The following is a 22,309-nucleotide window of genomic DNA, read 5'->3' as shown; positions in this document are numbered from 1 at the left end:
GGTGCGAGCTTTACAATTAATTATGCTACAGTAGGCTGTCACTGAAGCATCCTGGCCACCTCAGCAGAGCTGTAAACAGGAACCGCGGGCAAATATTTATCAGCGCTTCAGCATAAATATACGAAGGCCAACATTTCCGCTGTAAAAACTCTGTTTTCAATCATTTTCTGAGAAACTGTATTTTTTAGATTTCAATTAGCAGTAGAAAAAACCTCTACCGAATCTTTAAGTTTCACTTTTAGAGCCGAGTGACAGTAATAAATGAACTTTTTAATTATATTTTTATCTTTTTTTTTTTTTTTTTTTTTTGTCTGTGTCTTTTGTTTCCAGGCTCAGAACGGGCTCAGGAGATCTACAGCCGCATCAGGGAAGAGACCCAGAAGCATCTGGATGGGTACGCCAGAGAGGGCCTCCGCACACTCTGCATCGCTAAAAAGGTGAGGTCCTGAAAGACGGAAAGACACCAGATGAGCTCTTGTGGGAACTTCATCTTCTCCTTTTTGTATGAACAGGTTCTCGAGGAAGAGGAGTATGAAGTTTGGCTCAAGAGGCAGTTGCTGGCAGAGAGCAGCATCGAGAACCAAGAGGAGCTGCTGCTAGACTCTGCTCAGAGGCTGGAGACCAACCTCACTCTTCTGGGTAGAAATGCCGACGTTCCGACCGCGTCTGCGGCAAAGCTACTTCCTGTTCCCACACAACTTAGATTTCCTGTCTGTGTCTGTGCACAGGCTGCACGGGGATCGTCGACAGGCTGCAGGAGGAGGTCCCGGAGACCATCGAAGCCCTGCAGGACGCTGGCATCAAAGTGTGGGTTCTCACCGGAGACAAACAGGAGACGGCCATCAACGTGGCAAACGCCTGCAAACTCCTGCGCTCCAGCGACCGGCTGCTGACCGCCAACTGTGGAAGCAAGGTCGGAGGGGGGGGGGGGGGCGAAGAGCCGCCGCTGGGCTCGTTTGGAAGCTCACTTCAAATTTCCGAACAGCTCCATCACTGACCGTCTCGTTCTTTATCCATCAGGATGCCTTTGCAGCCCTGCTCGGCGAGCTTTTAATGGAAGTCCAGCGTGAAGAAGAACGAGAAGACGGCGCCAGCAGCTTCGTCCTGGTCATCGACGGCCGGACGCTGGAGTGGGCTCTGCAGGAGGAGCTGAAGGGCGGCTTCCTGGAGCTGAGCCGTAAATGCAAGGCGGTCATCTGCTGCCGCTCCACGCCGCTCCAGAAGAGCAAGGTGGTCCAGCTGATCCGGGACAAACTCGGCGTCATGACGCTGGCCGTCGGTGAGGACGCCGACACGGCAATAACGTAGCCATGGAACAAGCGGGGGGACAATTCATCTCAAGCTTCATTTTGTGTTTTTTAAGGTGACGGAGCGAATGACGTGAGCATGATTCAGGTGGCTGATGTGGGAATCGGGATATCCGGCCAGGAGGGGATGCAGGTGAGAGGAACGCCGTTGAGCTGTTGCGGCTCTGCGAGCTCCGCAGCGCGGGGCTAAAAGTGTCGTGAGATTTTAACGAGGTGATGATTTACACGTCGCTCCGCAGGCCGTGATGTCGAGCGACTTTGCCATCTCAAGATTCAAACACCTCAAGAAGCTGCTGCTGGTTCACGGCCACTGGTGTTACCACCGCCTCGCAAACATGATCCTCTACTTTTTTTACAAGAACGTGGTACGAGCTGCTTGTGAAAAATTCATCATTCTCCTGCTTTCATCCCAGTTGTGACTCGCTGGGTTTAGAGAACAGCTTTTTATGGAAGTGTGGTGTAGAGTAAGAGTCCAAATGCCGTGTGCCTGTGTTGTTTTTTTTGTGTGCAGATGTACGTGAATCTGCTGTTCTGGTATCAGTTCTTCTGCGGTTTCTCCGGAAGCGTCATGATCAACTCCTGGGTGCTCATCCTCTTCAATCTGGTCTTCACCTCAGTTCCTCCTCTCGTCTACGGCATCCTCGACCGAGACACGCCGGCGGACACCCTGATGAAGCTGCCTGAGCTCTACGAAGCCGCACGGACCACCAAGGTGACCCCATGCCTCCCAGGGAGAGAAAGAGTTTTAAGCCATGATGAGATTTTTATTTTCCACCCGATCAGGTTGTTCTTAGAGAAAAATAGTTTACAGCGGGTGCAAGGATTGAGCGTACCTCTAAGTTTTTATTTTGTTAATGAATACGTTTAAAACTTTTCTACCTTTTTTTTTAAAGTCAATTTTGTACAATTGAAGTAGAAAAAAATAAAAACAAATTTGTGTCAGGCAATCATTTCAGAAGCTTGGTTGCATCAGTGCCCACCGTCTTCATTAGGCAACCAGGTTGCTGCGGGATTTCTTACCTCTGCCAGACTAATTTTTTTTTAGTTGGGTTTAACAAGATATGTCACATTAAAAGCGCAAAGTTGGTACTTTATTCATTATCCACTCTTTTTGTTCCTATAGCAGTAAAACATGGAATTTTACTACACTTTTTCAAATACTGTATAGGTGCAAATAGAAGTCGATTCTTACTTTCTGGATTTTACTATCCAACTGTCATGGATGCTTTTCTGTGTGTGTTCTTTGTGAGCGTTTAGCTGCAGTTTAAGTCATTTCACTCTCTCATTAATTATTTTATTTCCTTCTCCCTGTAAAGGAACAACCTGCATATGTCGTGTTTTTATTTTTCATTGTTAACAAAACAGACTAACAGATGAGATTTCCTGCAGGTCTACATTCCATCCACGTTCTGGATCACCATCCTGGACGCCTTTTACCAAAGCCTCGTCTGCTTCTTCGTGCCTTATTTTGTGAGTTTTTCTCGGCGTCGCAGCTTTTCGTCGGAGGCGTTCGGGGCCGGCTGCGTCTCGCTCATTAAGGTTTTCTGGATATTTTCCTCCAGGCGCTGGCCGGATCAGATGCGGGAACGCTGTCGTTCGGCTCGCCGGTCAACACCTCGGCTCTCTTCGTCATCCTGCTGCATCAAGTCATCGAGAGCAACACCCTGGTCAGGACCCCCTCGATTTAAAAATAAATAAATAAATAAAATAAAACTCCCCGGGTTTTGCGCAGGATTAGGTCGTCACACTGTGAGATAAACCGCGTCCCGTTATGTGTGTTGCAGACGTGGATTCACGTGCTGGTGTTGGTCCTCAGTGCTGCCTTGTATTTCGGCTTCGTGCAGCTCTACAGTGCCTTCTGCGTGGTCTGCAGCCACCCCACCAACCTGTTTGGGGTGGAAACACTCCTCATCACCCAGCCTCTCTTCTACATCATCTGCGCTCTCACTATTGTCACCGCTTTGCTACCAAGGTACCAAAAGCAGTCCCGAAAGGTTCCAGACCCCGAAGTTCTATTTGAAAAGAAAACCCACACATATATATTTAAAAAAATCAGAAAAGGGACCATTTCACAGCTTTTTAAGAACTCTATCCCCTTTTTAAATTTTGTTTTTGAAGCTGGACATGTGGTTCTAAACCAGATCATGATCAAGAGTGCTCACGTTGCTAAACAAACATGTATTTTTTAATTTTGTTTTTACTATCAGAATATACAGTAGATGCTTAATTTCAGAAACTAACAAATCAGGACCAATTTAAGACATGATAGCTTCTTCGGTTATAAAAAACTCGTATCAAAGTTTAAGATACCAAAATAGCTGTGAAAAAAGCAAACCATCATTTTGGGTCTTGGTTTGTGAAACATGCAGGTAATGGCACCTGTCTATCATATTGGCAGTTTCATTTTTTTGACCCCAAATTTCTGCCATTCCACAAAAACTCTTCTCATCTGGAAAAATATAAAACTTGGAAGTGTAAGGTGTGTAGGAACCTGCAAGAGGGAAAATTTAACAGATGTCTCCCTGCAGCAAGGTGAAACTATCTGCTCACGTAATATTTGGTAATTAGGTGTTAAAAAAAAAGAGATGCTGATCACTGAACCTCTCCGTTCTCCTCTGCAGAATTTTGTTCCGGGCTCTGTTCAACACCCTCCACCCCTCTTCTGCCCTGAGATCGGCTCAGAGAGAGGAGGCGGCTGCGGAGCGGTACCGCCGGAGGATGCAGCGCTGGAACCTGAAACACTCAGGACCCAGCGGCCTGCAGGTGTGCGCAGACAACGCCGGGCTGGAGCCCAGCGAGGACGAAGTGGTGTCCTGACCCCTCCTCAGCCAGCAAAAGACGCAAAAGCTCAAACTCAAACCAGCGACTGGCGTGAGCGGGCCACCGGAACCAGGGGTTTTTGGTGCAATAAAGTGTTAATTTGGACAGAACTCTGCAGCTTCTCACAGGTCAGAGAGGGCTGATACTGCCACACGTGACTGCAGCTGTAAAACCCAAACAGCAGCTAAAACCTGGTCTCTGCTCTGAGGCATGAAGAACATGTACCTGCAAAGACTGGGATGCTGGTCGGATCGTGTTTACATACATGCACCCGTACGTCGAATGTTACGATTGTTTACCTGCTCAGCTCGGGGAAATGAAGGAATAATCAGCGTTTGACTGACTTCCTTTTGGACTCCACCTTTTTATTTATTCCTGTTAAGGATTCAGTTTTTATGTGAGTGAAAGCTGAAGCTAAACTGGACACACAGGAATCCAGTTCAATGAAGGCTAAGAATGCTTTATATTCCTTTCGATCCACTCGACTCATAGGAAGGAAATGAACATTCCCAAAGGCTGACACAGCACCGCTCCGGTGTTTCTAGGTGCCTTGTCACTTGTTTTATGGAGAAATAGTAAAGCAATAATAAATAAAAGTGAGTTGATCTCTCATTTCAGTGGCCTTTCGGCGTCTTGGCTCGTCACATTGTCACTTTTTACGCAAGAAAATGGCAGTTTTATATCATGTATAAAAACTCATGTTTTTGTACTGAACTTTGCTTCCCACACTGTACTGATCAGTTAAACTCGAATAAATAAATTATTTAGACACTAATCTGCTCAATTTGTACTCATTTACAATAGAATGTAAATAACCTTCATTGGGATAATTCAACTGCACCAGCAGCAAAGTGAAATACAAGTGGAAGCATATGTAGACACACACAAAGATCTATCTATATATATATTGCAATCTGCTGCTGCGCCTGCATGTGTCTTTTTATTTTTTAGATGTGTGATGTTTTCTTTGGTAAGAAAGATATAAATATAGCTCTAATGCATCAATTACAGCAGAAATTCAACAAAGTAACCTGGTGAATGACAGCACGCCCAGCGGATTCGGCCCGAATCATTCTCCCATGAACTGACTAATGGAGGCTATACAGACAACTTCAGTAAATAGAGGTAAAACTCACATTACCACCAGCTCGTTGGTTTCCCCTGCGTTCATCAGGAGATGGTTCTGCTGGCACCAGTCCACAATGTCCTGTGTCCACCGTCTGTAAATAAAGAATTGGCAAGTCTGAATTGATTGAGAATTTTTGTCCAATTCATACTAGCTCATATTTATAGCAAGTTGAACATCAGCCACTCACTCCATCATCATAAAGGTAGATGTTCAGAAATGCAGAATTTCTAGGCTGCTTGTGATTGTTCTTGCATCCATGTAGACGCGTGTGTGTGTGTGTGTGTCGTTCTATGACTGCTGGCCAGACGGATCAGAGCCTGAGCCGCTCCATTCTGTTGTGATTTAGGGTCAGAGTGTTTCAGCCCTCATCCACAGACATGAGACACATTGGTGATTGGTGGTAAAGTTTTATTTTCAGATCACCACAACAATGAACAAAGAATCAATCCACAGTCACTTGCCTGCTGCCAGAATTTTAAGTCTGGTTGGTCCAGTTGTAATTTATTCGTCTGCGTTTCTTTTTTTTTTTTTGTTTTCCTCCAGCAAAAGCTGTGTGAAAATTATTTTGTAAATAAATTACAGCTTTTGCTTCAGTGTTAAAACAATAAATTTTCCAAATCATTCTATTGTCACACTAATTCCTTAAGAGTGATTCATATAACCAAAGACTGATTTAAAAAAAAAAAAAAAAGCATATTTCACTGTTAACTAAAATGTATGAGCCAGCATTTCCATCTCACACTCCACTCTGGGAGGTGAATTTTTAATCTCATATTTTCATTAATGCATGTAGATATCTCTGACATCTCTGGCATCCTCTGTTTTCTACCCTGGATCTGTTTGGGTATTCTGCCCTGCAGCATGTGTGTGAAAGCAATTGTCTCAACATGGGAGAGGGTTTGATTAATTACCATTACTTTATTAATTTGCTGTTGAATGCTAGTATAATACTACTATAAATATGTTGCATAACTGCAGTCATGTAATATGAATAGACACCCAGCCCTATTTAGCTTCTGCTGTGACATTCTCTCCTGTTTTGTCACTGTCTGACCCTTTAAAATAAACCCAAAATTGAATGGGAATATAGAAAAATCAAAAAGTTGACACATTTTATTGTAGAAAAGATGTGATAAATCTTTATTTCGCAATTATGTTTACTTTGTCTGCACTTTTTTTCCTGTTATTTTGTGTAGGGCAGCACCCAACCACCCCTATTGGCAAGCTACCACTAACCAAAACTAAGGGACATTCCAGGAAGGTCCCTGAAAATACTGAAGGGACATTATATTCCTATCTGATTTGGGAATGTTTTGTGATACTGAGGCAAAATTTGGAAAAGGTCACCAGAGAAAAAGACTTTTGGCTTTATCTCCTGGGCCTTTACCTGTCTGGGCTTTCCAGAAAATATTTGCTAAATGTGTGAAAACCTCAAGCATCTTCAGACTTTAAACATTTGTGGAAGTGTGCGTCAAATGTTCCCAGCAGATTAATTTCAAATAAAGCCAATAATGTGAAACATTCCACATTAAAGTTTCTCTATAACCATGGGCGGTTCTAGACAGGGGCCAACAGGGGCCAGTGCCCCTGTAGAACCGGTCCTGTTATGGCCACTATACTGAAGATATAATACTAAATCAGTTTCTTAAGATGGTATGCACTGTTACAGAAACTGAAACTGATTGGTCTCTTGGACCAATTATTTTTCATTTTTTTACCTTTGGCCTTACTTTAACAATGATTTAAAAATTAAGGTGTTTCACTTAAAGCTTCCGCCATATTGAGATACAATCATCTGCTAGATTAGGGGTCTGCAACCTGCAATTCCATAGCCGCAAGTGGCTCTGTGGCTCACTTACGGGGCGGACTGGCCATCAGGAGTTTTTCCGGACGGCCCGGACGATGGCCTGGCCCACTGGCCCGGCCCGCTACTGCGATCGCTGAGGTTTGGGTCACTCTTAATAAAAAAAATAAATAAAAAAATTCATGTGGCTCACTTGGATGTCTTTCTGTCTAAAAATCCCCAATGCTGTTCTGTAGTTCACGTCAAATAGATCACAGCGTTCTTTCCTGGTATTTTTGGTTGTTGATTTTTGTTGATTAAACTCTCTGGCAGTTGTTGTTTTTTTTCTACAAGAAAACCCATCTAAACAGGACAGTGAGATTATTAAAGGTCACAAGTTGTGTCAGCTGCTGCTGCTGCTTAACTGTCTGCAAGGTTAATTATTTCTCACTGTAAAGCTGAACTGACAGGCACAGTTTAAAGGCTTCTGCGTGTGGCGAGGGCGCTCTCCTGTGTCTGAGCTCATTTCCTCCTGGGCGTGCCGGACTCACGCCGACTGCTTTCACTTCCCTGTGCAGCTGCAGATCTGGCAGAGGATCTCAGAGGTGAGGAGGTGGCTGACGCAGAGATGAGTGTCTACAGCAATGCCTCCAACGAAGACCTGAGCGACGAGTTGGAGAGCTTGGGGTGAGTTTATATATCGTTTCACCTTTCCTTTTCACCTGAGGGTCAGCACACCTGGTGGCTGTAAAAGCAGTCCTGCCTTGCAACCAGCACAGAGGGTTTTAACTTTCATTTAGCAATGGTGGGGTTGAACCTATGGGGAGTAAATATAAAATCTGCTTCCAATTTGTTTCCAGCTGCAAATTTCACAAAGAACCCCTTGGTTATTCTTAGAGTTGTCTTAATATCTGAAATAAAAAACACAATGTGGTGAAGTACGTTGAAATGGGAGGAATACGTAGTAACGTGCAGAAGTGACCCAAGCAGTGAAGGATTTTCCATTAAGATTTTCTCCTGAGTTTGGGAGCTGGACATTATCTGCAGCTTGTTTAAACATTAAACCACATGTCATTATTTTACTATCACGATGTTGGCAATAGGCTTTTTAAGTATCACGTGGAGAGCTAGGATGTCCCCCGTGGAGTGGCAGGCTCTGGTTTCATCGGACACTGTGTTGCAACTATATAGATTGTCTCACCGCTAAGGCTGCCTGGACAGTTGGTAGCACTGTTGCCTTGCAGCGAGAAGGTCCTGGGTTTGGATCCCGGCCTGGGGTCTTTCTGCATGGAGACTGCTTGTGTATGTGGCGTGGGTACTCCAGCTTCGTTAAACAGTCCAAATAAATAACTGTTATGCTAATTGGTCTTTCTAAATTACCCTTAGGGGTATGTGTGTGGGCATTGGTGTGTTTTCTATGTGTCTCTGGGTTGTCCTGTGATGTACTGGTGACCTGTTCAAGGTGTGACCCTCCTCTTTCCCAATGACCACTGAAAATGGGCACCAGCCTGCCAAAAACCGGCACAGATAAGCAGGCATAGACAAACAATGGATGTTGGAAAGGGAACTCTAACTTCTTCCCTCACCTCCTGAATCAGAAGAAATCAGCCGAGATGTTGCAGGTACCTGAAATGTGTCCTGGAAACTTTGATGTTCATGTTGTCCAGAGCCTAAAAAGATCCGGCCAAGGGGTTTTATCTTAAGATGTGATAATTCAGATAATTCTAGTAGTTAGTAAGGAGACAACATTCATTTGTGTCTCAGTGAGGAGGTGGGGTTGACCCCATTGCTCGATGTGACGCTGCCTTCTAAGAGCTGTGATTGGTTGATACAAGACACAAAAACAGAAAACAAAACACAAATGTGGTCGTAGTAATCAGTGGAGAGAAAGTAACCAGTTTAACTGGATGTGAATCATAATAATGAAACTTAATTATTTTAATTATTGTCACACAGCATCAAGATGTTTGAATACATCTTATTTACATCCTCATCATTTTGATTTGCTTATTTACTTTTATCTTCTACTCTTGGTGTTTCTTTAGAGCCAACTTTAGATTAGACTGGTTTGTTCTCTTTTTTTCTTTTCGTCATTGCTAAATATTGTCTGTAACTGCATAATTGCCACTCTTACACCTGAACTTCCCCAATGCGGGACAATAAAGGAATTCTTATCTTATGTTTACTTGCCATACGGCATTTGATATTAAAGTTCACTCAAATGTCAGCAATTTACTGTCATTGGCTAATTGTATAAAGAGGCTGTATTTGTCAAAATGACCAACATAAAACGAAGAAAGAAAAGTGAAGAATGGAGAGGTGTTGAAAGATAATTTGGTCCCTGGATGACAGTGCGTAGAGGCAGACTATGAAGCAGTTTGCCGAGCGATCAATGTGTCTTTTTCTCAGTGCGTCTTTTTCTCTGCTATCATGCACCAGTCTAAAAAGTGAGAAATACGTGCAGCGATCAAATGTGGTGCCAGATGGCATCACACAAGTAAATTTCTAGATGGTCATTTATGTTATGATACGGAGATCATACAGCAACTACTTTCTCACTTCTATTACATATTTTATGTATATTGAGTGTAAATTATTGTACTTGTCTAGAGTGTGTATTTAAATTTATATTTTTCTGTGACTTTTTCCAGTTCTTTTAAAATGCTTATTATTGAGACCGTTCTACAGTCTGTAAATTATATTGAAATTCCCCTTTACTATATTATTTATACATTTCATGATTATTTAATGTTTCCTATCATATATTTATCCTCAATAAAAATGATTTTATTAGAGGTGCGCCTCTAACCTGTCCGGCTACTGAAACTAAATAATTTCTTGCTATGTGGGAAGATAAAGTTTTATCTTATCTACATATCTGGAACAAACTTCCAGAAAACTGTAAAAGTGCGGAAAGCCTGAGTTCTTTTAAATCAAGATTAAAAACACATCTGTTTAAAGTTGCCTTTGATTGTTCTAGTTAAACAGTTTTACTGTTTTTAATGTTCTTTTTTGTTACTACATTCTATCCCTACTTGCTTTTATTCTATTTTCTATCTACATTTTATTATTTTGGTATATCTTAATCATGTAAAGCACTTTGTATTGTCTTGTACTGAATTGTGCTATATAAATAAATTTGCCTTGCCTTGCCTTGCCTTGCCTATATCAATAATTGTATGCTTGCTGAATAGGTTTTTGTGCTCATTTCCTCCACTGTTTGAATGGTTCCACACTTTCCCCTGCTTAAAGTAGCGCTAAGTAACATTTTTACCTTAATACATCCTTTTCTAGTCCCTGTGATGTTAAGTGTTTATGAGATGATTGAGGGGTCTGTCATCTCCTCCTACTGTCTCTGGCCGAAAAACCATACTTGCAACTTTCTATGCACCGACCCGGTTGCAGTCTTGCGGCTCTGTCCTCATTCTCGCGTTAAGTCGAACAGCTATATGGCAGCCCATTGTAAGGCCATTGGCATCAAAATCAGTGTTACCAGGAACGTTTTTTATAAGTGGCTTTTAACTTTCTTTGAAGTTTCTTGTAAATTTCTTGTAAAAGTCACAGGTTGCAGTTTATCGGGTATGTTTTTGACGGAGAAGTCGCTTATTTGGGCAACAAAATAAGCGCCTTCAAACAAGAGCTACAAATAGACCCATTCAAGCCAGTTAAAACGTTCCATCCACATACAGCGATCCCTCTCTCTCTTTGAGCGGCGCTCGAAAATTACTTGGTGCTACTTTAAGTACTTTGGTGGGGGGGGGGGGTTCATATGTTACATATTTAGACTGTACAATTAAACTATATTTCTATTGAGCACTGATTGATTTACTGGCTGAAGACGGATTGAAAGGTGCTGTGCAGTGGGGATGGGGCACCTGTAATTGTTGTCCCGGAGTGTGATCCGTCCTCTGACGAAGGACAGCTTGTCTTCATGCTGGGTCCTGGACAGATGGACGTACCGCTGAAAATGACCGTCATCCACACACAGCTCCTGGAGCAGCTGGTGGAAAATCTGGTGGACGACAGCGTCGAGACCGTTTTTCAGCTTTCCACATTAGATACAGCATGGTGACTCACTTGGTAAACACCATGTCCACCATGGTGAGTTGAACAGACAAGAGGAACCGGCAAGCCGATATATACTCACCCCGCTGTTTGACGACACGGCGAAACAAGCTGGGCGAAATTTCATCGTGTTGTCAGCGAGAATTGTTTGCGAGAGAGAGGCGAAATGTCAGGCGACCAACAGCAAGGGATCAACGCAAAAAACTCGGCCTGTTCATGTTTGGCGTGGACGTACCTTTAAGGTGCGTTCACGTCGATCACAAACAATTTTGCTTTTCTCAATTTCACATTTGGAGCTCTCTTAAGGACTAAGATGCTTGGTGAATAGCTTTTATCTTACCGAGGTAAAGCCTCCATCAGGAAGGGCCTTGGAAAACCGCAACCTCATTTCAGCAGCTTGTCTGTCCATAAGTGCATGATCAAATAATTGAGTATGGAGGTTGATGGATGGATGGATTGATGTTTTTGTGTAGCTTCATAGATATATTAACCAGTGTGTCATCTGATTAATACATTTTATCAGTGTGTTTTGTTTCAGATGGAAAAAGTTAATGAACACTATTTCAATTCGCGATAACTTCTGTCCTGCAGCCTTACAGTGATCCTACATGAACCAAATTGCTCTAACAGACTAAACTTTATCACGACTGGTGACGTAAACTCCACCTGGGAGCTGTGAGGAGTGGAACATTTAAAACCACAGATTAGTTCCTGAACAAACAGCCTGCTTTGACGGCCTGAGACATTAAAAACTAGAAATGAGAAATAATTTGGTAGATTTCAGCTGTTGCTAGATCTCAGATTTCATCCATCATCAGATGGAATCTGACTAAAGAAAAGAGAAGCTGTAAAATTTCAAACTTCATAACGTGACGTTCATAAAACCCAGCACACTATAACACAAATAAAACGTAAACCAATAAAATGTGTCTTGTCTTTCAGATTTACAGACAATGCAATGAGTTAATCAGATCAGTGTGCTTTTTTATATCTTCACTTTCTCAAGTTCAAAATGTCAGTCTATCTTTACAGAACACGTCCAAACATTCGATGCAAATTTGGAACTTTCACATCCCGTTGTACTGGCTTCATTCGCGTCTGTGTCACATTTAGACAGATGAAATGTATTTGGTTCCTCTGCTCTGCTGGCTGTTCTTTCACTCTGTGCTGATTTGTTTTCAAACTTCACTGTGTTACGTAAAAAGGGAGTTTAAATTGCAACCAACTATGTACATCATTGTGACATTTTTTAGTTTAAACAATCTTACAACATGTTAGTGTTAAGGGCTGTCATCATCTGGTTTAGCCTCACAACCTCACAAACAGGGTGATTTTAGTACAGTTAAAGGATTGTTTTTCCCTCACATGTAGCGTTCCTCAGGGGTCCATACTCAGTCAACTGTTTTTCATTGTGTAGCTCCTAGTTTTTGGATTAATCTTTAGGAATCCTAATACTAGCTCTTTTAGCTGTTTGTGATGGTGGTTGTACTGAAACAGCAATTTCCCTCTGGGATTATTAAAGTATTTCTGATTTGATTCTGTTGTGAACTCGTCTGTTAAATAACTAAATTGTTAAACTAAGTTCAAATAAATCTTGGATGGATTTAAACATTCTTCAAAATCAAATGGGAATGCTGGGTCTTTAAAGTAACATAAACAGATGAGTTTTGTTGTGAGATCTTTTTTTCCCCAATTTACAGTTAATACCAAGGTGCCGTTGTATTTCTTATCTCTATTTTCATTTTTCTTGTCAATTATCTTTAAGTTTACTAACTTTATTTGCTGTCGTTTTGTTTTCTGTACCTCTATAACCCTTTAACTCTGTTAATTTGAAATTTGTTACAATACATTTTAGAATGATTTTCCCCCTAATTCTAGATCTAGACATTATTTGTACTGAGCAAAGCACATAAAACATTTTATGGAATCAATAAAATGTTGCAAATGCAACACCATTAATAGGTTTATTTGTCTCAAAGACTATATCAATAAAATTCTAATTGTAATCAGCCATATCTTGTCTGAAGCAGAAATATTTTGGAGCAACTCTGAGATTTTAAAGCAGTTTTTTTTTTTTTTTTTTTTTTGTGACAATTCAACCTTGATTATATTTTTAGCATCACTTTGGGGCAGAGTTTTCAGGATTTTCGGAAACTTTCCACAAAAAAGGAGTTTGCTTGTTGGATCTAAGAATTGAAAGATAAATCCTGGTCAAAATGACTCCAGTGATGCACTGGAGAACAACGCAAAGAGATATAAATCATTAGTGATGTTTTTCTGCTGACAGCAGACAATGTGGATTGTACATAAATCTATTTTTTTTTTTGCAATGTATCTATGTATTACAGGATAAACAAGCTAATTCTAGCTCACCAGACCAACTCCATCAGGTCTTTAAGAGAACACTAAACTTTATCACTTAAAACAAATCTCTCCATTAAACAGCCTCTCCATAATGCCTCCTCTTAGGCAATGGCATCACAAGTTTAGAGCGTACAATTTTCCAAATAAATCATTAGAATTTCTGCTCATCTGATTTTTAGGACCTACTGATGAACTTCATGGATTGAAGATTTGGAAAAACAAATGCATATCAAACAACATTGTTTTTCTAACCTGGGACAAATATTAGCTTCCTAATTCTCCACAATTGCTGTTGGATACTTGGGATGAAACACTGACAAGTTTCACTATATTTCAGCTGATGCAGATGGAACCCTATTTGTTGCTTAAGATAAATTGTTCAGATGAAATCTTTATTGCTGTAATATATATATATTTTTACTTTCATGACTTTCATTGCAGGTGGTACCACTATGACCTGTCCCGGCACGCTGCAGAGGCTCTCCTCCTGTCCAATGGGGTGGATGGGAGTTACCTCCTGAGGAACAGTAACGACGGTCCTGGCTGCTTTGCTCTCTCTGTCAGGTATGTCAAATGAAAAAAACTTAAAAACCCCAACACAGATTGTTTCCTGTATGGGTCAGGCAATAACTGGATTACATCCTGGAGCTACTGTTGAATGTGGAGTTCCTCAGGGATCCATACTCAGTCCTCTGCTTTTAATTTTATATATCCTATTTTTGGAATGCAGTCTTGTCAATACATTTAGTATATGGTTTCAAATTGATTTTATACTGACAAAGACAAGTCTAAAATCATGGTAGGACAAGGGGTTCTAGACGTTCCACATAGAATTAAAAAAGGATGAATTCAGAAGTCGTAGAAAAATTCTTACGTAAACGTTGTATGTGTTGAATCTCCATGTGCCAAACAAAAGATATGCTTGATTAAAATGTTTTATTTTTCTCAACCTTTGAAACACAGAGCGAAGGATTCAGTGAAGCATTTTCATGTGACACGCAGAGACAACATCTATATATTTGGGTTTAACGAGTTCCAAAGCCTTCAGGACTTCATCAACCATTTCGCCAACCAGCCTCTCCTGGGAAGTGATGCAGGTATGAACCCGTGGATTTTCACAGACAAAATTAATTCAGTTCACCAGTTCATAAATGAAACTGCTTCTATTTTTAGACTTTATGATAGTCAATCTACGTATGTAAAATAACTGCCAATTTTATACTATTAGGAATTTTGTTGGAGATTTTCAAAAAAGGTTTAGTGTTGAGTTATTTGAATCCCCTTTTCTATTTTTTCCCCTCTTTTTTTGATTGCACTTTGTTTCGTTCACAAAATTGAAGAAAGTTGGGGGTGGGGGGTGGGGGGGGTAGCCATCTACGCATACTTAGATTCGTAGTTCTGTTTATTGGTTAACTTTAAAGTAGCTTTGCTAAAAGTACAATTTTGGTTGCTTGATTTTATTGGTTCAAAAGTAAAGCATTTTAATCAAAATATCTTTATGAAGTGCAGTTTTATAGTATTTGTTGCAGGACATAATATCTCCATATTCAACTGTTCCATTTGATCTTTAACAACTTGTACAGTCACAGTTGGTGGTGTCCTAAGAAGCCTAGCTGTAATCAATAATCAGCTCCGAAATATGCTTCATTGGTGGTTTAGTGGCATTCCTGCACTGTAATGTTGCTGCTGATGGGGGGGGGGGGGGGGTTCCTCCTATGTGCCATTGTCTAATCTGCACAGTCCTTGTAGATTATGTTAATGTGAAATACCAGTCTTGTTGATCAGTAATCTAATGTAAACCATCATCTATCTATACATCCATTCATTGTGTGTTGCTTACCTAAGGCTTGGTCACAGGGATTATACCTCCAAAAAGGGACAGTCCTTGTACACCTTTTCCCATCCAGACATGCTTTGAAAAAACAGAACCACATTTAAGATGCTTTTCTCCAGAATTATACAGATCCAATGTAACTCATGATAATAGCAGAAGGTACGGAACCTGCTAACTGAGACAATGGATGGACGTACGGAAACACGCTTACTATAGAATGTACTGGAGATGGACAGATGATAGAGAGCACTTACTGTAATGTATCTGACAACCTCACTGTGATAATTACAACAACTAAGTGCTATTTTCTCACGTCTTCTTACTTAAAAAAAACACAAGTTAAATGCACAAATGTCTGAGGGAGTAATGATGTAAACATTGTAACCTACCCTCCGTGTTTAACCAGGGACCCTCATGGTGCTCAAGAGTCCGTATCCGTGGCGTGTGGAGGAGCCGTCCATCTACGAGTCAGTGCGAGTGCACACTGCTATACAGACGGGTCGGACGAAAGATGATCTGGTGGCCAAAGCACCATCGGTATGACAAGTCTTGCTTTTCCTTTTTCTTACTGATTTATAATTTTTTAAGGTTTATTAAATGTTAAGTTTCATGAAAATCATTGCATTTCATTCTGATGTGAAACCTTATTATTAAGAGACAACATAGGCATTTTTCACTCAACCCCAATTTGCATTAAAATATATTTGATACTAATTTGACCTAATTTTTAATTTTACAGACAAAATGTCTGCAGCCAATCCTATGAATATCAGATTTAAAAAAAAAAAATATTTCGATTTCTCTCTGATTTATTCTGTCAATGTTGCAAAATGTACAATGTACATAAGAAAGAAGGCCTAAACAACAGACCTGTTGCATGGAGGATTTGAACAAGATGGAAAAGCGGGGGGTTTTAAGAGGAAGTTCGGTTCAAAGGAACTTCTGGGTTTGCATGTCCCTCATAGTACCTATCAACATATGCAGAAGCGGGTTGAAGTCCTGTTTATTACGTTCTGTCCTTGTTTCTAATGAGTCCAAGCTGTGAAGCCTAAGCAGAGCCCCTGGAAGGAACAAAAACAGGAAGCTTTTGGTTTTTGAACATTTTATTTATACAGACATGTACCAGTTACCTGTGCCAGGTACACTGAGGTTTATAAAGTTATGGTTTCAAAACTGTTAAAGTATTGCACCCCTCCCACACCTGTTGCTGCAAACTGAAACAGGATACTGCTGTGTTGCATACAGAGAAAAGCAATTTGGCCGTTTGGAAATATTTGAAGTTACCAAAAACAAGAAAGTTGGTGGCGAAACTTGAGGAGGTTCCACCTATCTCACTCTTATCAGGGTATAACAGTTTTGGAACTACAGCTAATGGACTATGAGCTGATTGGAAAGTTGTTTTAAATGAAGTCACTGAGATTAGGTACATTTCAAAACATTTTAATATTGTTAAATCCTTTAATATTTTGTACCACTCATCTAGGAATAAAATATTTCAAGCATTTATTTATTTTTATTTTGATGTTTATGGCCCACATAAAACCCAAAATTCCGTGTCTCAGAAAAATGGAGTATAATGAAAAAAAATTAAAGCTTGCTGTGTCATGTCCTAATTATTTAGTTCACTCAAAGCAGGAAATAATGCAACAGATTTCTGTTGCATTGTTTCATTTGCACCATATTTGAATGCACATCAGCACAAATAAATTAGTCATGCAGCCCAGTGTTGGCAGGTTAATAATTTGCAGCCACATGGGATCTTGTGAGCATTGAGTTTGACCATTAGTTCCTCTGCATATTAACGGCTTCAAGAGGTGAATGTGAGTCCATCTGTCTACAGTTTTATGGAAAAAAGTAAAATAATTGGACTATCGCAATTAAATAGTCCAGACCTCAATCTGATCTGGTGTCTGTCTAAAAAAAAACAAAACAAAAAAAAACATGTTGTGACTATAAAGATTTTTGTTTCATGTTTGAAATTAATAAATTGAAGAATTGTTAGTAAAAAGAGGGGGGCAAAATTAATCCAAAACAATGTGAGAGACTGATCAAATCTGACAACTACTAAGAATTATTGGCGTTAAAGATGGTTCATTAAGCAGTTAGATTATGGGCTAGATTTAGTATTTCCCATGATTGTACATGAAAGGTCAAGCAACAAGGGAGCCATCATGTTGTCCTACTTATCAATTATTTTATGTTTTAGGTTAAAACAATCAAGTACTTTACAGCTTTCCAACCTAGAGTGCAAAGCACATCCATCTGACCTCATTTGTGTGTCTTGTCTCCAAATACTGCTTCAGTTGTGTTTTACTTTTATAACTGTAACTATTTATCTTACCTTTCCACTGACACACAGTATGTCATTACAGTTGGGCACCAAGGAAGGCTATCTAGTGAAACAAGGAGCATTTGTGAAGGTAGGAACATTGGAACAATCTATCAGGACGTTTGCGCTCAGATGCGTTTGTGATTCCAAGTGAAAATGTAATTTAACCGTAGATGATCTACTCACATTCAGAAACTAACATTAGTTACTAACATTAGTTATCCTTAAACATTTAGTTTAAAGATACATTTTTTTTTTTTTTTTTTTTGCAGAACTGGAAGCAAAGGTGGTTCACACTCCACAGATATGAACTTAAGTACTTTAAAGACAAAATGGTGAGGTTCTTCATGATTCTGGGGTATACCTTTGAGATAACGGCATAACTCCATGTTTCCATATATTCAGTTCCATATTTCCTTGTTGCAGTGTGAGGAGCCCATTCGGACGTTGGATTTAACGTCCTGTTCTGCAGTCCAGTTCGACTATTCTCAGGACAAAGTGAACTGCTTTTGGTACATGACTTGCCATATTGGTGTGAATCCTTAACCGTATCAATATTCCTCCTTCTCTAATGGAAAGAAATGGCCCAATGGGTTCTAAACTCTGATTGATCAGAGCAACAATTCAAACAAGTTTTACTGCAAATTACCTTTGTAATTGTTTCAGTTTTTCTTTTTCTTTTAATCACTGGATTAACATCCGGTCATATTCTCCACAAATTCAGAATTTCAAAACTGAAGGATACTTAATATATTACAGAGAACAAATGTAGAAATAAAACAAATGAGAACTTCTGAGTTTAAGAAGGACAACTCTCAGAAAAGTTATCTCGCCCACTATTCTGGCATTTAGCAATAAGAAATAATTATGGTAATCTTATGTAGCCAAAATCAGGAAAGATTTGATCTTAATTATCAGAAAATAAAAAGGTTGTGTGTGTGTTTTGTAATAGTGTTTGTAAATATCTGGTTTCAACTTTAGATTGCTTTATCATTAAAAGCAGCATTATAGTTTATTTAGCTTAGGTTTATTGTAGGATAAAATTAATTCTGGAGTCTGAATGAGTCTGTCTTGGATGAAGTTTAACATCTTCTGAAAAGTGACCAGCACTGTGAGTTGCATCGTACACTCTGTTGGCTAATAATATCAGCCATGTCTGAAGCAAAAAAAGAAAGAAAAAGATATTAGGGTAAGAACAGAACCAAGTGGAACTTCCTGACCATCAGACAACAAGACTCTGTGGGGTCCGCTACAAACCGTGTGTTGACGTCAGGAGTTGCTGCGCAAGAGTGAATTCAGGCCAAACAAGAAGCCTTTTCACACAAAATCAGATATTTTTTTAAAAAACACTTTTTTTTAATCTGTAAATTACATAAAAATAAAAATAAAGAGAAAAGATGTGTATTGTCAGCCATATCCTATCGTAACCCTACCCCAAAACACATAAAATAGTTATGAGTCAAGCCCCTTATAGGATCACAGTGCTGCAGTCCAATATGCTGAGCTGTACTTCTCTACAAAAGCAACATTTTACATTTCTGTAAAAAAAAAAAAAAAAAAAAAAAAAGGAAGTTCAGAGGAGGAAACATAACCGAATCCCAGCTGTGGGTACAGTCATTAAAAATAATTTCACATTCAGTCCATCTATTTCGACATGAAGGGAGGGTTTCGGTTTTTGTCTTAGTGAGCCAAAAGAAGTGATTCATTTGATTTACCCAATAAATCACAACTTAAGGAAAAAATAACCTAGGAGCTAAGAAAAAGGTCTGTCACTGTGAAAACTTATTCTGGAAAGTAAAAGTAAAACAAAGCAAAGCTAAAACTTAAAGGGGAAGCTGATAGGATAGACAAACAACAGAAAGAGGAAGAAAAGAGACCAATTAGATGATGAGACGGGTGGAAAAAGCAGGGCAGAGGTCAAACTAAATATCTCAGAATTAAACTGGAAACAAACTGCAGATGACTGATTAGGTTCATTTTTTAAAATGTATGTTTTTTTAAAGTTTGCAACAGTGCATATTCTTCTTGTTTGAAAACCACAATGTGTGCTTGAAGCTATGTTTTTTTTTCTATGTGTTCAAAGTAGTTTTGCATGTTTCTTTCTGTCCACAGTCTCGTGTTTCCCGAGCGAACATTTTATCTCTGTGCAAAGACGGGAATTGAGGCAGATGAATGGATCAAGATCCTCCAGTGGAAACTGGTGAGTTTCGACAAACTGATTCACATCTGCATGCCAATCAGTACCAGGAGAATAAATGTAAGAAAATGGTCATCTTCCATATTTTTTTCTGCCAAAGCTTCCAATTATTTAGCACCATAAGATTTCCCAATGGTTTCCTTCATCTATTCCCCAAATATAGCAGTTCTATCACTCCTGATTTTAAACCTTATTGAGGTTTCTTTAATCCTTTAGCAATTTATTTTCCTAGGGAGAGACTTTCTTTGGTAGCTAAGCAGAAATCCCTGCTCTTCACCTGCTTCCTTTCTAGAAGTTCATCCATGTTTCCTGCATAGATGATCTTCGGTTGTATCACCAGTAAAAAGGCCAGATGATGAATTGACATGTTCCTGCTAAAAGGAAGTTGTTTTCTTCTAAAGAACGCAGTTCTGTTGTTATTATGACTGCTATCAGTCCATTGATTCGAACAGGAGTCTTATTAGATGCTAGGGACTATTTGCACGCTTTAAGCTTCTCAGGAAGTGTTAGTGCAGTTCATGTTGTGTCTGGGTGTTGTGCGTAATTATGTCAACACGTAGTGACAATAAAGATTCTTGATTCGTTGGGTTGTCTAGTCGTTGAGAAACTTTTAGATTCATGTCTGATTCAATCATGCCTAACAAAAAAAGGAATGACTTATTACCAGACCTCTGTAGAACTTGAGGATTTGGACCAAGACTGGGAAAGACGTACAACTGTAATTAACAGATTGCAACCTTCAGGAATCTGTTCCTGGAAAACATTTAAAACAACAGAAAATGATCTGAATTGTCAGTGAGTTCACACTTAGTCCCAATCATTCTGACTCAGTGTTTCCTGGAAAAAAAAAAAAAATAACTCTTTGAGTTCAGGAAATGTCTATCTGGCACCTGAAAGGGTTAACTATTTAGCGGTCCAGAGGTTTGTTATGAAATAGAGGGAATAACCTGGATTGAGCGGCTGAAGGACAGTTGATCATTGCAACACGACGTGTTTGAGTCTGAAAACTTGTAAATGATTATGTAACAAAAACCCACTTCCTCTTTACTGAAGTAGCCCCATTTCCTCACTTGTTAACTCTTCTCTCAGACGTTTTTACCACTTAAAGGCAAATTTGCAACCATGGGAGGGGGAAAAAAAGACCAAGAACAGCATTTGAGTTTGGCTTTTTTTTAAAAACATGACTCAAAACATGACTTTGCTTTTGCTTTCAGTCACAGATAAGGAAAGGACGATGATAGTCATCCATGGGGACACCTGGAGACAGCGCCGTTTCATGGAAGATACCTAAAGGAATGCTTCAGATCTGGAATATGTTACACAGCATATGATCAGTTTTCAGTAAACTGCCTTTAGGTCTTTGAACAAGGATTTTGACAGTTCTCTAAAGTTGCTCGAAAACAGTGTATGGAAAACAGCAGCACTCACGCGAATGTGTTTTATGTAAATAAATAAGTAATTAACTTCTTTAGTTATAATGTGCATTTTTAATGCAATCTTGGCTGTGAACTAAGACACGTCAGCACAGTTTAGATGGACACAGCAGCACAGAAAGGGTTTGGCTGTATTTGACACTTGTGACTGACTCGTAGCTCATTTAAAACTCAACATTTGAGTTAGAGTGTCCACCAGAAGATATGTGGTGATAGTAGCAAGACTTTGCAATCAGTAAGTCAGAATTATTCATGGCTTTTTGTGTAAATATGAACCCCTTGTATTTTTTACATTTACCTCACTCAGGAGTAAAACCGCCTGAAATTTGTCTCTAACTGATAAATAGATCAGATAAAAACTTGTGAATTTAATAAATGGATTATTAAAACTCATACTACTTGTGGTACATCTCTTTATTCCTGTATTTTTTCAAAGACCATTTTGCCTCTATATTTTTAACAAATCCACATTGAAGCTTTAGACTCTTGATTTTCAGTTACCTGGGCTTATTGTTTAAAAAGACATATTCCAGCTTTTATCTTTCACTGTGTACAGCATATCCACTAATTTATACAAGTAAATATGATAAACTATGTGTGAAATTAATGGATATCTGTCTTTGTTATCCTATTGTTAAATGAGGGTCACCTTACAGTTTTAAAAATACTGTAGGCCCATTTCAGTCTGTCCCCGCTGAGGTTCTGGAAGTTCCATAAAGTTTTTATAAAGTATATTTTAATAACATCTTGTCTGACTTTCAATCTGGTTTTAAAAAGAAACTGAATAATCACTGGAGCCCTGGAAGTGGGCAATGATTTTATTCGTAAACTATTGCCTCAAGTTTAATGAAAATGACCAAAGGTGAGCCCTGGGGATTTGTCTTTGGCCCACTTCGCTTTATTGTATTTATAATAAAGAACAACAAACTGGCTAACAAAATGTCTTCAATGGCACTTTTCACCTTTATGCAGAGGATACAGTGATATTTAATTTTGCATCCTCACAAAGTCAAGCTATCAGTTACAGCAAGCTTTTAACATTGCATTA

The 22,309-nt window shown here is 39.6% G+C and overlaps 2 protein-coding genes across 5 annotated transcripts in view; both read left to right on the top strand.

Annotated features, from left to right (window-relative positions):
- atp10d (ATPase phospholipid transporting 10D) overlaps window positions 1-4,902 on the top strand; it is a 35,440-nt gene extending 30,538 nt beyond the window's left edge. For 3 of the 4 annotated variants that reach the window (XM_012852617.3, XM_036150576.1, XM_036150577.1), the window contains 11 exons: window positions 331-437; window positions 513-639; window positions 729-913; window positions 1,021-1,279; window positions 1,364-1,440; window positions 1,547-1,672; window positions 1,819-2,019; window positions 2,697-2,777; window positions 2,870-2,974; window positions 3,092-3,279; window positions 3,929-4,902. In XM_012852617.3, the coding sequence (XP_012708071.2) occupies window positions 331-437; window positions 513-639; window positions 729-913; window positions 1,021-1,279; window positions 1,364-1,440; window positions 1,547-1,672; window positions 1,819-2,019; window positions 2,697-2,777; window positions 2,870-2,974; window positions 3,092-3,279; window positions 3,929-4,124 (1,652 nt within the window). In that variant the 3' untranslated portion in view covers window positions 4,125-4,902. Of the gene's footprint in view, window positions 1-330; window positions 438-512; window positions 640-728; window positions 914-1,020; window positions 1,280-1,363; window positions 1,441-1,546; window positions 1,673-1,818; window positions 2,020-2,696; window positions 2,778-2,869; window positions 2,975-3,091; window positions 3,280-3,928 lie in introns of those variants that run through there. The other variant, XR_004933370.1, reaches the window with a different exon arrangement.
- Window positions 4,903-7,457: 2,555 nt separating this feature from the next.
- dapp1 (dual adaptor of phosphotyrosine and 3-phosphoinositides) lies at window positions 7,458-21,645 on the top strand. Its single transcript, XM_012852647.3, has 9 exons — window positions 7,458-7,726; window positions 13,910-14,032; window positions 14,432-14,565; window positions 15,709-15,839; window positions 17,675-17,722; window positions 17,904-17,966; window positions 18,058-18,143; window positions 19,744-19,831; window positions 21,043-21,645. The coding sequence occupies exons 1-9, from the start codon at window positions 7,668-7,670 to the stop codon at window positions 21,064-21,066; spliced, it is 756 nt and encodes a 251-aa protein (XP_012708101.2). The 5' UTR covers window positions 7,458-7,667; the 3' UTR covers window positions 21,067-21,645.
- The last annotated feature ends 664 nt before the right edge of the window (window positions 21,646-22,309 follow it).

This window comes from Fundulus heteroclitus, chromosome 19 (genome assembly GCF_011125445.2).
Source record: "Fundulus heteroclitus isolate FHET01 chromosome 19, MU-UCD_Fhet_4.1, whole genome shotgun sequence".
Taxonomy (NCBI): domain Eukaryota; kingdom Metazoa; phylum Chordata; class Actinopteri; order Cyprinodontiformes; family Fundulidae; genus Fundulus; species Fundulus heteroclitus.
The sequence above is the reverse complement of the archived record's forward strand: the minus strand, read 5'-3'. Positions and strand labels throughout refer to the sequence as shown.